Source organism: Gopherus evgoodei, chromosome 2 (assembly GCF_007399415.2).
Source record: "Gopherus evgoodei ecotype Sinaloan lineage chromosome 2, rGopEvg1_v1.p, whole genome shotgun sequence".
NCBI classification, from domain to species: Eukaryota; Metazoa; Chordata; order Testudines; family Testudinidae; genus Gopherus; species Gopherus evgoodei.
Genome location: NC_044323.1, coordinates 157,014,390 through 157,029,970, shown reverse-complemented (window position 1 = coordinate 157,029,970; position 15,581 = coordinate 157,014,390). Strand labels below are relative to the sequence as shown.

The 15,581-nt window shown below is 40.3% G+C and overlaps 1 protein-coding gene across 1 annotated transcript; it reads right to left on the bottom strand.

Annotated features, from left to right (window-relative positions):
• Positions 1 to 699: 699 nt before the first annotated feature.
• STC1 (stanniocalcin 1) lies at positions 700 to 11,376 on the bottom strand. The gene is made up of 4 exons (XM_030552039.1): positions 11,070 to 11,376; positions 8,730 to 8,872; positions 7,482 to 7,693; positions 700 to 4,195 (listed from the first exon to the last, which is right to left on the bottom strand). Exons 1-4 carry the CDS (start codon positions 11,185 to 11,187, stop codon positions 3,925 to 3,927), a joined length of 744 nt encoding a protein of 247 aa, XP_030407899.1. The 5' UTR covers positions 11,188 to 11,376; the 3' UTR covers positions 700 to 3,924.
• Between the last annotated feature and the right edge of the window lie 4,205 nt (positions 11,377 to 15,581).

Here is a 15,581-nt window from a genome sequence, read left to right as displayed (position 1 = left end):
CAGCAGCTGGGGGTTTCCAGCCCATTGGATAAGTACGTGAGCTTTGAGCGAGTGTGGTGGCAGGTCAGACACCAGCGATGTAGCTGGGGTTATATTCAGGTAGCTTGTCTCTATTGCTATACTAACTGTTTTAGTGAGCTAGCTTAATCAGAGCTCGTGTGTAAGTCTACCTCCAGATGCAGTGTAGACAGACCCCTCTCTGTGTTCCTACAGCCAATGCTATCCCAGCCCCTCAGTTAAATAATACTAGTGTGAAGTCATGGGATAGTCTCCCCTAACACTTTTAGGGTTTACAACTCGAACCCCATGACTTTAGGTGCAGCTATATTTTCTTTCATTTTATAGTAGGAACAAGCTAGTGGAGCAACGAAGGCAAGAAGCCTGCTTTTCTCCTTGGGGTCTCAGACTTAAGGTCTGATTCAAATGCCACTGTGCCATTAGTGCCTCTGAGTATCTGGGCATGGTAAGGTATCACCAGGATGACAGGAAGACAAAGGACACAAAACCATTTTGTTGCATTGCTCAGGGCCCAGATCTTAAATGGGCTGAAGCAAAATGGGGGACTTGTCATCCACAGCAGTAGCAGACAGGCTGTGTACCCAGTATCTTAGAAAGCCTTGTCTTTCTGAACAGTGAAGGGTTAGTGAAAAATCAAACACTAGAAAGACTAAATTTAACATTTTATTTTGTCTCAGAAGGAATCCACCATAGGCCTCATATTAAGTTATGCATCTTTAATTATAAAAATAAGCAAAGAAAATAACTTGCATCTCTCATTACCATGATATGTTTCAAATAACCTTATATGAACACATGGAGCTTTAAAAATGTAATTTAACAATAAATAATGACATATACCAGATATGCTCACTGTTTATTCCAGTAATCGGCCAAAAAAACCAAACCAAAACCCCCTTAAGTATCATTAAATTATAAATACATAATGCAAATTTATAATGGCACAAACATGTCTAAAGTGCAAACAAATCACAATGAGAATCATGCAAACGCATCTAGATAAGCCCCTCAACCCCCAAGAAAATCACTTCGCAGTGAGCATGAGACAAAAAAAAAGCATTAGAGATTAAATAGGTGTGAAACAGTCAGATTCTACACTGAGAATCATTTTCCCTATAAAAATTGTGTGACTGTATTGCAGTGCTAGTATTACTATAGGCCGTGGGGGTGGGGGGAAGTGAGACATTAGGCATAAACTAAGCAGCTCAAATATTTTTGTGAAATAGATTTTTTTTCTACACTGAGTAGTTGTGTGGGGGGGGGAGGGGGAGAGGAGGTTAGCTATCAGTGTAGATAGGTAAACCCACTAGATGAGATTTATCCCTGCTTGAAACCACAGTAATAGGGTTGCTCAGGAAAGGACCACCCCCCTGTCCTCCCCAAGTGAAAAAACTGATAAAAGAATTGATTGGAAATGTTTTATACTTTTGGGGATTTGATTGAAAAACCAAACTCTTTTTGACAGCCAAAAAGAGTTTCCACTTAACATTCAAAATGTTGGGTATTTAAAATTGCCTTCGGGAAAAAAAACATGAAAACCCTAAGCAGTGTTTATACAAATAGTTGTCAAGCTATTTTACAACAAAATGTTCTGAGGGAAAGTGTTCTACCTGCTTCACAAGGTGAGTTTTACTGGTTGAAATAGCTGCTTTGCACTATGTATGTAAAGGGACCACAGCTCCAGGGCAGCTATACTAGTAGCTTTAATAGGACCAAATCCCCACTGTAGACACGCCACTGTGTAGTGTACTTGATACCCAAACTCTGCTGAACTTCCTGTTCTAATGTCCCTTTCCTAGTGTGCATCTCGAAAAGTACCTCTCACAAAGTGCTGAGCACCTGCACCTGGTAAAAATCAAGCCCTTGCTACTTGAGCACCCGTAATTCCCACTGGAAAGCATGCAGCACCTTGCAGGATTGGATTCCAGTATACCTGATAGTGTTAAGAATGAACTACAATGTTGCACCTAGCTTGAATAGGACAGCATGATTCAGAGTGTGTGGGTGTAGTAAAAAAAAAAACAAAAACAAAAAACACTGTCAGCAACCTTTTTTGCTGCTTACAATTTTACGACAGCACTTTTGGGCTACATTTAATGAAGACAGCAATTCTGGAAATGCTGCCACTGCATCTGGTTTTAATATATTAGCAGCAAGTCATTGTTTAAAGGCTTTGTGGTTAAAAAGTTCTATTGCTTTATATTTTGCAAAAAGATGTCCCTCCTGTTAGCCTTTTACAGAACTTGATTAGCTTCTTAACTAGATGAACCAGAGTCAGCCACCCACCAGAAGTAGTTTCTAACTGGGTAGATTTTGGAATGTGCGTGTGGAATCAGCCCTGCTGCTCACATGACACAACACAAGGTTGCTTTTTTTGGCATACAGAACCCAAGACAGACTACTGTTCAGAAAAGCTGCTCTAGGCTTCAGCTATGAGTGAAAAAAAAAAAAAAAAAAAAAAAAAAGTCAGCTTGTAAGCCTCAGTTCAGAGCCTCTTTTACAGAAGAGCATGGTAGGAAATGCAGGCTGTGCATTTCAAGTGCCTCGCAACAGGCACAGTGATGCATGTGTTTAGATTTGAGGCGTTTCATTTTTTGGATTGCCGGCTACCTTTAGGCATACCAAACATGGCTCTATTTTCCATGTCGTGCCTCAGAAGTGACCCTTCTGAAGTCTGCAGCCGTGATATTTAAGAGTTGTTCTGTCAGCCATTTTGACAATTCCCAGTACTCCTGCCTTGGATGCAAGCTAAGTACCATGATAACCCCTGAAGGTAGCTTGGGCAGTCAGAATCCAGCCGATCGGTGAGTATGAATAGCTCCTCACCAGTTCTTTTACCTGGACCAATTCTAATATATGATGAAACAATTTCTCTCTCTTCCATTATAAAAAGCCCACCGTGAGGAATGTGTACTTTTGAACATGATAGAGATACTATTTCCAGGGGGAAAAATAAAGCTAAGGTACAAAACTAAATTTATATGCAATAAAATTATTATATTCTGCTTCTTTTAAGCAGACTCTTCTGGAATTTATGTACAGTACATGACAGATATTTAAACTCTGTATACCACAGTTAGGGCAAGACCTTTAATACTCTAGTTTTAAGACAGTTTTGTTAAGGATTCTTTTAAAGCTTTTAACAGTTACAGTACATAAAGATGCTGGGGTTTTCAAACCAATGCAAAGACTGACCATCTTAAAATCTGCTTTCACCACATGGTCTTGCACCTCATGCTGACCACAGTGCAACTAGACTGGTTTGCTAGTAGTTTTTGCACTGAGATGCAGGACAATACTAAACAAACAGTCCTCCACGTTTTGTGAGTGCTAGACCTGATTGTGGTAGATTAACTGGGCAAGGGAGTTTTATGACAGAGGATTAAGACGGTGTGTCACTGAGACCAAGAATCCAAACATGACATTCATATTTGTCCATGGCCAGCACAGATTCATAACACAAATTCCATTGATATTTTTAGGATAGATCCATTAATAGTATGAGGCTGGTAGGTGGTGATAGCTTTTAAGGTTAAACTATTGGAGTTTGTTTCAAACAGCAAGGGTGTTTGAGCTACAATTCATTGATAATTTGGTGTCTGCTGAAGAACTGACTGTTGTAAAAGCCTAGGTCTATGACTTTCCTTTTGTTTTTGTGGGGAAGAGAAGAGAGATGGAGAAATTTCAAAGGCAGAAAGCTGGGACATTGAACACCGAAGCCTAGTTCCATGCAAATTGGTTTGAGAGGGATAGAAAATATGAACTAAATCTAAAACCAGTTTCTAATTGTTATTAAAATCAGCCTACAGTACATTTGGATGGGTGTATTAACTTTTCTAGAAAAAGAGGCTTCTATATTGGTAGTGCTTAGATCCCTTACACACCCATTCTCTCTCCCCTAAAGAATTATGCACTTTCTGAAGAGGTACGTTTCACATGGGATGGAATAGATCCCTCACCTCGGAGGTTCCTGAAATAGATTTTTAGCTTTTGAGGCTCAATGATACGTCGCCTGTTGAAGTCTGCCCTGGGGTGTGTTTGAGAGCAGTGATCTGTTTGCAGCAGATGAAAGAGGCTGGCCATGTTGGGTCCTATCTTCTCCATCAAGCTATCTTTGATGGTGCTGACAGTCTCTTCATCACATTCCAATAAACTTCTCACGAGCTTGTTGTAATACCTGGATAAATGAACCAAGACAGTTACTGAGGTGGTAGCACAGGAGGGAGAGTTGATCCCAAGCTAGAGCAAATCAGTTTGAAAGAGACTACTCCAGAAAAGTTGTGCTGTTGCAAGAGAACTGGAATTGTCAGGGTTGTTTTTTGTGTGTTTTGAGGACTATGCTGAAATTGTAAGCTATTACTGCAAGGGGGGGGGGTGGTCCAAGGTCCTGCTCTGTAAGAGTTTCACAGCAAATGTGCAAGTTATAATATAACATCAACTTACATAGATTGCTCTCTATCCCAGAGATATGCATCTCCATCTTTGATTCATGGAGTTACAGTACATATACTTCTGGGACAAACTTCTAGTTTTAGTTAACAGGAGCACAGCAATGACTAGTTAAATACACAAATTTCAGTTCTAATTAGTAAATGATACTCTGATTTTTTTGGCAAGTCGCTGTTGGACTAGGAGCAAAGGTATCAAGAAGGTCTCATCTTTATCAGGATTTAATTCACTAGTAAAAAAACATCAAAATGGTAAACTGCCTTATTTCATCCCCACAAGCAAGTGTAATATCAAGACCATCAGCTCAAAATAGATTTGAGCACAGCCCAGCCCTTATGATAATAGACAGAAGTAAGTTTTGGAAGCTATAGACCTTTATGCGTCCCATAGGGAATAACTTTTGCATAGGGGAATTTCTACTAACTGTTCGCCTTATGGCTTTTTTTTTTTTTGCAGCTTCCTCTGAAAAACCTGGGACTGAGCACTGTTGCACAGGATATTGGACTAGATAGACCATTGGTCTGATGTGGTATGTACACTCCTATAAAGGCATCTGAATTTCTATATGCTGCTTAGGACTCTTCTATGGAGATTGGACACCAACCCTTTCCCACCTTCTATGTAGTCTTTAGAAAGAGTTGAAGAAGAAAACTAGGTCAATGTAGGTCTAATAGGTGACAAATGCAGGCATTCCTAACGGGATGAATTTTTTTTAGGATTTACAACCAGCAGTAACATGCTGAAGATGAGAAAGTTGGTAAATTTAATCAGGGCCTGTGACTGCAGTTTCTACCCTCTACAGTGGAATTTTATTTTAGCACAAGGCCCTGAGTGTATGCTTTCCCTGCTCTCCTGTTTATGGGAGAGAGCCAGGAATTTGTGCTGATCTGTTTCCCCATCTCTGTTTGAGTCAAGCAAAGAAAGAACAGTGCTCAAAAGAATTCTCCTCCATGGGACTCAGGAAGAATCAACACAGTTCACTCTCTCTCTCATTTGTTCCGGTTTGCCCTGTCTACTTAAGGGGACTTAATATGATTGGCACATTAAAAAGTTTTTAAAAAGAAGTCTTATGATGCAAAGATTTAGAAAAATTTCATTTTCAGGTTGAACCAAAATAATATTTTGAGGGGTGGATTTTCAGAGAACCAAAAATATCCATTAGTTGCACAGCTCTAGTTACAGGTGGTTACAAGTACAGCAGGAGAGGTTATAGAAAAACCCTAACGTTAGCTAAGTTAGACTTTTCGGATTCAGACAACTCAGTGGCCATTTATGAACACCTCTATAGATCCTTTACCCTTATATAAAGGGTTACAGAATGTTGTCTATTTTATTCTATGTTGCTGCAGATGCATCACAGAAGCTAGTGACTGGGAACTGCCTAGTGAAACCTCTCTTCTTCCTGGTGTCAGGTTTTGCTTAGGTTAGTATCCTTTGTAGAAGAGGTTCTATTGGATGATGATGATCTTGTGTTTATCATCAAATGAACTTTCAGTTTCTATTCCCTTGCCTACAACCTATTCCATGCCTTAACTATCTCTCCAGCACTCAAAATTAGTGGATAGAAATAAAATTTTGTAAAAAGGATTATTAAATAAATGGATTTTAATTTCAGTAGCTACAGCATGTCCAGAGGCAGGAGGGCCTTCCTCCTTCACGGCTACTGACTTAAGATTAAATCACAGGAAGCTGCATGACCCTTTAACTACTTCCTGTTGGAATTCCATGCCAACTGGCACATTCTTATTTTGTGTCTATGTTGGGACTTGGGCTGGGAAAGCAGGATGCTTTAGGCGAACTTAGTGTAAACTATTAGCTGGGAAATCCTGCTTCTTTTGTTACTCAACATGTTACAATATCCTTTTGCTTCACCACTTGTCCAAGGCTGTGTGCGTAGTCGTTTCCTTTACCACATTTTATCCAAAGACGTGTGTCTTAAGGAACAGCAATCCTGTTGGAGGGCTTGATTCTCCACGGCTTTGCACCTTGACTTAACCTGTTTTACCATTTCAGAGTGCTAGTGTGTCTACACACACGCACTCACTCTCAGTGTAAGTCTCCACAGAAAATGTAGAGAGTGTCAACTCACCTGAGCTCTTCATGGGTGCAAGTCAAACATTTATACCCAAGAGATTATAAAATGAAGGACTTGTCTACGTATGCCTGTAACAGTATAGTTATGTGGTAGAATACCCCCACCTGGGGGTAGATGCAGTTATACAGGTGTTTTATAGCTTACTCCTATATAGGAAAGGGAATGAGTTATCCCCAATATAAGGGTGCCTTATATTGGGGATAACTGTATCCACACTAGGGCTTGTACTAGTATAACTATACCAGTAAACCCCCCCTCCCAGCCAAAATAAGTATAACATTGCAAAAGCCTAAAGAGTTCATCTACACTGCAGACATGCCCACACTAGCTTTACCCTGCCTGGTTCTAGAGATGACAGTAACTTTCTGTTTTATCAGGCGGCTGATAATGGGTCATAACAAAGTCATAGAAGAGCCAATTAGCTAGTGCCCCCTTTAAAGCATTCTTAGTTATTTATATTAAACACAAAATGAGACTGTTTCAGTGGAGTTGCCTTGGGAGGAAATTAAGCTGCAATATTCACTAAGAGACATTCAACCTAAGAATTAAAAAGACACTCAACTACATGTCTGAAAATGTTGCATCTGCCATCCATCACTAGAAGTAACATGTCTGCTAAGTATAACAAAAGTTAAAGCTGAGAATTCTTTGGTTAAGTTGACTTTGTGCCTTTCAGAGCTCTTTGTCTAGCTAGTTTCACTGTTTCCCCTGCTCATATTTATAAAGTTCTGTACATCAGGGGGAAATCAGAAAAAAAAATCTGATTCACAGTATTTTAAAACTCCAGGAAGTACTGTGTAAAGTGAGCTGTATCTGGAACATGTAAAAATTAAAAAAGTAGATTCAGATTGAGAACATCCCTTTAAATGTGCTTCATTTTGTGTTCTTGTATGTTTCACATAATGAAACATCCACATACCTGTTTGAGAAGTGATTTGGAAACTGGACAACTTCAGTGATTGCTTCAGGATTACGCTTTGCAATGCTACACATGTCCAGTTTGCTGTAACATTCCTCCTGCACCTCCGAGATCATTCTTTGGAAAGTGGAGCACCTCCGAATGGCAAGGAAAACCTTGGACGTAACTCCGTTTGCAATGCATTTCAGGCTCTCTTTCACAAAGGCTTTTCCCTGCAAATTTAAAAGCAGCATCATCTTAATGTGCAACTGCATAAGTTGTTCATAAAATGTTAACACATACCCTGCTTTTGCTAATTGCTGCTATTTATCTTTGCTGTGTCAAAAGCTTACTCAGCAATAAAGAAACCCATTTACAGTCTAGGAATACAAGCCAGTGGAACACAATGCTTTAATATTGATTAAGGCTAATGGTCCCCCTCAGGATGAAGGCCCCAGTTGTACTGGGCAAACAATACTTATTCCCCGTTCCAAAGAGCTTCCCAGTCTAAGCAACAGCATCAAAATGGCCTCAAATGCTAGTGGCACAGCTGTGTGATAGCGATATTGCATATATAGGGGGCCAATCCTGTAAGGTGCTGAGTGCCCCAACCATTAAGAAGGTTTTGAGGCTCACATCCTGATGTGGTGTGTTTCAGTTTAAGGCACCTTGAGATCTTCCAAACAGTGTCACCCGCCCCTCTTGGAAGAGATGGTTATTACGCCCACTTCATAGATGATGGTAAATGTTCCTAGCAGAGCCAAGACTATGATCCTTTCTCTAGCTATTCTGTGTGAAAAGAAAAAAAAAAAATCTGCAGCTCAAGAGAGTCAGGCTGATCTGGTTTTGCAATCCCGGGGCTGCAGACTTCCAATTCAAATCACACATCCATGCCAGGTTACACAGTCAGAAGGAGTGACTTTGTTAGAAGAACGTTTATATTTCCTCTTGAAGAGGAAATTTAGCTCTCTGCCCCACAAGATGGTCTCTGCCAAGTCCTCACACACAGCACACACTATGTGGAAAACGTACTGTAGAAAATCTCCCTGAAGAATAGATTTGTGGCCAAAAAAGCAAAGTCCTGGTTCCCACAAGTGCATCTAAGTCGTAGCAAGGCCCATTAGTAACTATGGGTGGCCTGTACGGAACTCATTGCAGGATCAGGGCCTATTAAAATCTCCATTCCAAGCATTTGAGTGCCACAGGGATTAAGCAAGCACTTAGCTGAATCAGGGTGTAAAGGAAAAAGAGGTTAGCATTGTACTGTACCTGAGTGTCAAATTTAGCAGCACTGTAGAGGAAGGACTTGCAGATGTCGTACATTCCATCCGTGTCACAAGTAGAGTTCTCCAGGCAGGCAAATGCACCGCAACCCACCTGGAGGGCACTATTTAAACAGCGAACCACTTCAGCTGGAAGACAGGCATAGGACATTACACAATGCTTCCCACTTCCATAGCCCCCTTCATCTGAGACCACAAAGCATGTTACCAATGATTAAGTTGCAGAAAACTCTTGTAGACATAGTCCTGTGTCACAGGATTTTTTTTGGGGGGTGGTGGTGGTGGTGGGAAGGAATTAATAAACATGCCTCTTGCTTTTAACTGAAGTCATGAAATAAGCCACCAGCAAAACTTGGAACAGAACACAGTTCTTCTGACTGACAGTCGCATGTCCTAGACGTGTACAAATTAAAAATGTTTCCTATTGGGCCATTTCACCAATATTGACCTGAGGCATTACTTCTTCCACTTTTTGAGTTTACACCTTTTTTATTTAAAGGTTGTGCAGAGCCCACTTAATATAAAGTTAGTCCATCTGAGGCACAGATGAAGGAGAAACTAGTGGAGATTATGCATGTTTGGGATACTGCTAAAAGCCCTGGAGTTCCAACAGTTTATTAGTCTGAAAGGCAGTCTTGATGAATTGACAATATCTAGATCGTATATAATGGCTGAAAGAGAAAAATGGAATCAATAGTGCACAGGGACACTAGCCTAAAATAAAATAAACCAATATGATAACTTCCTTTTCATTCTTGTGGCTATTTTGAAGGGAGAAAAGCTTTGACTAGTGTTGAGAGTACTTTATCATGCTAGGACGGAGAAAGTTTTAGTCCAACTGGAGCACAAATAGTTCCTGGTTACTTGCTACATATTCATAAATTTGGGACCCAGCTCTGATAAAGGTTTTCATGAAGATAGAATAAACATTTGATCCGGGGAGGTAAACTAATGAAAATCAATGTGTAATTAAAATAATTCACACAGACACCAACAGAACATAAAATTTTTCTGTATTAAAAAATGATATAGGGTGTACTGAAACTATGAGCCAACTGTATTACCAGATTACTGCCCTAAAGTTAACACGTATTAGCCTTTTCCAGTAAGCTGAATGTCTGTCCAATTATGTCCCTGTGCAGGTCATAGTCATTACTTTTTGTCAGATCTTGTTACTGACATTCTTCAGGGAAGAGAGTGAACCTGGAGTCTCAAATCAATATATTAGATGTCTGTGATGGGAGGATATAATATGCAGAGTAGTAGAGGAAAACCTGTACCAAAAACTAGCTCCTAATCTAAAGAGGGGTCTGTTACAACTGTTATCTTTCGAGGGAAAAAGAAATGCAGCCCCTGTGCTCCCATACCACTTACACACCTGGAGAGAAAGATGTGATATTATCCTATTCCTAATTCACACCTGGCCATCTCAAATGTTTTCCAATTATGTTTTGATAGGTTCCAATTATAACTTGCTTTCAGCAGGTTTAATATGCATTAGGGTTTTATTGTTTTAGGCACAGTGGACTAGAGAGAGATCTATGTTTCTATAGCAACCAATACCAAAGGAAATTGAGCAAACACCCTTAGTACTGCAAAGCCCTGCAGATCTAAAATAAAACAGCTCTTAATAAGCTCCAAAATTAGAGGATCCCTCCCATTGTTTTACCTTCTATTTTAGACATTTTTAATTTTCCATTGCTCAAGAGAACATAAAATGTGCTCAGTTCACTGGACACCTACAGCACACGAACTGGAACGTTCAGTGATGACTTGCTAGTTATTCCTCATCTGTTGTAATGGCTGTTAGGTAAGTGTGTATCTATTGTCATGTTGCCATTGACCTAGAGGCAATTAAACTACATGTTACAGTGGACACGTTTAGATTACATTTTTGAAGTCGGTCTTGACAACAAATCATCTTCCTCCCCTGAACCAGCGATATTTAGCAGAGGAGCTTTAACTTGCTAATAAGCAAGGAATTTAACATTAAAGTGTATTTATGACAGGAGGAAAAAAATTCAGTCAGCATGAAAAAGGTGCATGTAACTTGTTTAATATCTGCTATATATATATATTATACATACACACACACACATATGTTGCAGATTACATGCTGGTTTATAAACCATCTCCTGAAATGATTATTTCCTTTAGCTATGCATCAATATTACACAGAATCAGTTTCCTAGGACTTTTGCTTACATAATTTAATACTAACAGCCAGGAAGGGACAGCCTATAGCAAAGATTAGCAGCAGAGACATTTGCAACAGTTTAAATACATCAGGGCTCTCGGCTTTAAAGCCCTCTTTGAGGGGTGTTACCTGAATTCTGTGCTGCAACCCTGGTTTTCCTGGGGCTCACAGAGTCATTCTGTTCGGCTTCATAAGATGCAGAAGCACTGATCACCAGCAGCAGGAGAATAACTGACTTTTGGAGCATTCTCTGACAAGTTTCCGCTAAGTTTTTCTGAGTGTCTCCTCTTTCTTCGGCTTCAGCAAAGATGCGGATCTGGATACACTCACAGAGAAAGGAGTCTGTCAAGGACTTGCTACTGCTGCAGCCTTGCTCTGCTTATACCCCTAGCTCCTGCTCACTGGGGGACCAAGAGCAAAGCTTAGGGCTTTTATAGCTGGCCTTATCTATCCCCCCTCCAGGATCTGGAGCCAATCAGGAGGTGGTATAGGCAGCCAATGGGATGCTGTGCTCATTCAAGCACCAGAGCACTGGAACTTCACAGGAAGAATATTTTCCAGCCAATTAAAAGAACCTGCCAAACAATAATAATAATAAAAAAAAGTTAATCTTCACAGAAGCCAGGGGAAAAAAAAACAAAAACACAAAAAACTTCCTGTGATTAATTTTGCTCAAGGAAATTGCATGACAACCCTAAATCTTTCCCAAGATCACCTGCTTTTTAAAAAGTAACTATAGCTACTGCAGGAAAATACTGATATTATAGCAGCAAAGAGTCTTGTGGCACCTTATAGACTAACAGACGTATTGGAGCGTGAGCTTTTGTGGGTGAATACCTGCATCTGACAAAGTGGGTATTCACCCACGAAAGCTCACGCTCCAATACGTCTGTTAGTCTATAAGGTGCCACAGGACTCTTTGCTGCTTTTACAGATCCAGACTAAGTACAGGCTACCTCTCTGATACTGATATTATAGTCTATCATCTATAAATAAGTGAATCAGCTAATTAAAACAGAGGCATTTTCATGTATTACACACAATGAATATTTGCCACTTAAGTTGCATACAGCCAATACTGCTAGTCAGCCATGCACACAAATAACGGTTCCAATCTATGCATACATGGATTATATACATGGTGCATATATACTCCCCCCCAAATATGCAGTACACATAGAGTTCATGCACAACCACATGCACACATCACCCCCCCAAAAAAAACTTTATACAAACAGACCATACATACAGTCCCTAAACCAGGGGTAGGCAACCTGCGGCACGCGAGCTGATTTTCAGTGGCACTCACACTGCCCAGGTCCTGGCCATCGGTCTGGGGGGGGGGAGGGCTCTGCATTTTAATTTAATTTTAAATGAAGCCTCTTAAACATTTTTAAAACCTTCTTTACTTTACATACAACAATAGTTAGTTATATATTATAGACATAGAAAGAGATCCTCTAAAAAGGTATTAACTGGCATGCAAAACCTTCAATTAGAGTGAATAAATGAAGACTCGGCACAACACTTCTGAAAGGTTGCCAACCCCTGCTCTAAATCCTCCAACACGCAAATACGCATATTGATACACTCCCGTACATAACTACAGTACATGCTTCGACCTATGCTCACAACAGCACGTCCTCTCTCCCCCACCCCCTTTCCCCGCCCCTTTTCCCATAAACAAACATTTGCTGACTTTGTTTTAATAAACTGGGTATTCATGCCTGACACTTCATCATAAACTTTTTTTGGATGATAGAACAGGAACAAGCTTGAGAAACAACTGTTGATCATTTTGCTTTTTTATTGTTGTTGTTGTGGCTGGTTTTAAACCTGACAAATTCATGACCTGAGGAGGAAAAGTTTTGTTTTTAAAAAGCAAATGATGTTTAAGACACTGGAGGCCTGGTTCTTATTTGCACCAGGGCCCCTTTACAGCACTCTTAAGGGGCCTACAAGCAAACAATGCTGGGCCTAGATCTTGAACCTCAGGGTAGGAAGGGGTGTAGGGAAGAAAGATTTATGAGTTTAAGAAAAAAAAATCGAATTTCTGCATTGCAGGAAAAAAATAGAAATAGATACCAAGCATCGTTCATCAGAGGGATGGGAACACAGCTATTCCGTGGATCTCAGAACACCTCACAAACATTAATAGATTTATCCTTACAATGCTTCTTTGGGGAAGGAAAGTACTGTCTCCATTTTACAAGATGTAGAACTGTAGCAAGAGAGAGATTAGGAGTTTGCCAGCATGAAAAGATTGCACCAGTTTACTTGAAAAATTGGTTTAAAAGCTGATTTAGTTAAAACAGCCCAAAAGCCCATAAAGACACACTAATTTTGCTTAGCAGTGACTTACTTTAGTTTATATTTAATTAAGTAAGAAACAAAACTGAAGTAAACCCTTCATGAAACAGAAATAAAAGTGGGGTTTGTACCAATGTAACTAAATCAGTTTTAAAAACACCTCTTTAATTAAACCACTAAGTTTGTGCATAGAAAGGGACTGAGTTGACTGGTAATACATGGAGTCTGTGGCAGAACAGAAAGTAAGCCCCAGATGTCCTGAATCCCAGTCCAGTGCCATGATCTCAATCCTTCCTCTCATACCAAGGATAGGGAATGACACAGCAGTGAAGAAGATGGGGCTGTTTTGGTTCTGCAAGTCTCTCTTCAAAGGCATGTTGCGGCATCCCACTGAGTTTAATGGAGCCTCTCCATAGAGAGGTACAGGAGATATTTACCTCACAAATTCAGATGTAATTATTTCATGGTAGACATAGCCACAGTAGCTTTAATTTAGCTAGCACAGATAGCAATAGCAGGACCCAACTCAGACTAGCAACCTGAATATGTACTCGGAGTTCCCAGTAGGGTCAAACTCGGGGAACTAAGCCTGTGCCATCCTGTCTTTGGCTAATGCAGGTAACAATAGCAGTGGAGTGAAGTTAGCATGAGTCTGTCTAACCATGCTACAATTACACCTTAATTTGCAGTGTCGATGTACCCACAGAGGCAGCTGAAAGATAGGGGCCTTGCAGCAAAATCCTTTTCTCATTGGTAAACTTGCTATCAACTTCCATTGGAATAGGATCAGGCCCTGGGCTGCACTCCTGCCTTGTGGGGGTTAGAATTACAGCTGTACCAGATGTTCAGAAAACATTCAGAAACGTTGAAACAGAGGGGTTTTGTGAGACTGCGCCAATTTCATAAAAAAAACCCAACAACCCTGAAAAAACACTGTGGGTTTCTCCACCTAGAAAAAATAGGACCAGTCCAGTTTGCAAGTGAAAATCATCCATAGGGCTTGACTGATTCTGATCAAATCAAAGGGAACATTGGCATTTACTTCAAAGGGTGCTGAATCACCACTCTATCTAGTTCCTATTTGATGGGCACATTTTCCTAAACGTTGAATTTCAAACTCCATATCTGAATTTGTGTGTCCCCCCACAACTACGGTCAGTTTTCATGCCAAGTTTTGAATTCTTCAATTTACTGCAAGAAGTTTGCAAAACCAAAATCAACCTCCCCCTCTATCCCCCCCCCCCCCCACAAATATTTAGAGCCCTTTCTATGAATGACTATGGGGAAATGGTAAACTGGTAAGATTGGTAAGATTCTGTACATTTTTAAAAAATGAATGATTACTTCTGTTACAGTTACTAGAAGTCTGACTTCAGTGGGCTTTGGTAAAGGCCCTATGTGCAGTGATGCTGGCAGGTATTAACAGCAACACTAGTCAGATATTTCTAAAGGAAGCGTGGTAATAGCCAGCTATTACAACAACTATTTACAAAAGGTGATTGAAAGGAGGCGGCTGAATATTGTAATAGGAATAGATGTGGTTACAATTCCATCTCTCTGGCTCTCATGGGGCATTGGATCAACTCACATGCACACGTTACGAGCTCAGAGCATTTTACAAACATTTAATTAAACCTCAAGAGAGACATATATTATCACCCCAGTTTTAAAGATGAGGAAACTGAGGCAAGGAGAGATTCAGTGAGTTCCTTGAGGCCACACAATGAATCAGTGTCAAATCTGAGACTAGTCTTGGGGAGTCATGTGCAAGATGCTCCTTTGGAGGTACGCTTCAGGAATACTCCTTAGTTCGCTGAGACACATATCAGATAGCAAATGGCCACCATGCACATTATACCAGCACAGGACAGGACAGGTGTTTTCATCATCATTTCCCCTGAAATCATCATACTACTTATGGCTCTGGAACACAGACATGGCTTATATTCTGCATAAAAGTTCTAAATAAGAAAAAAAAGAAAGATGACATTAAGAATTGCTAGACTAGGAATACACGAGTGGTCCTTTTAGTGCAGCGTTCTGTCTCCGATAAACACTGGTTGCAGAGGTTCTGGAGCAATTTTTATAGAGGGGGTACTGGCAACCATTGAACCAAACTGCAAACCCTGTATATAAACGGAAACCACTTTAAAGCCAGGAGGTGTGGAAGCACCCCTAGTTCCAGCACCTATGGCTGGTTGTGGATGATTCAGGACAAGTGCAACAACCAGGAAGTGGTCTTTGTGGAATAACCTTCCCAGAGGGGAAGTTTCTTCCTAATTCCCTCATCTTTTGCCCTAAAGTATGAAGATTTATATTCCCCTCACCCCC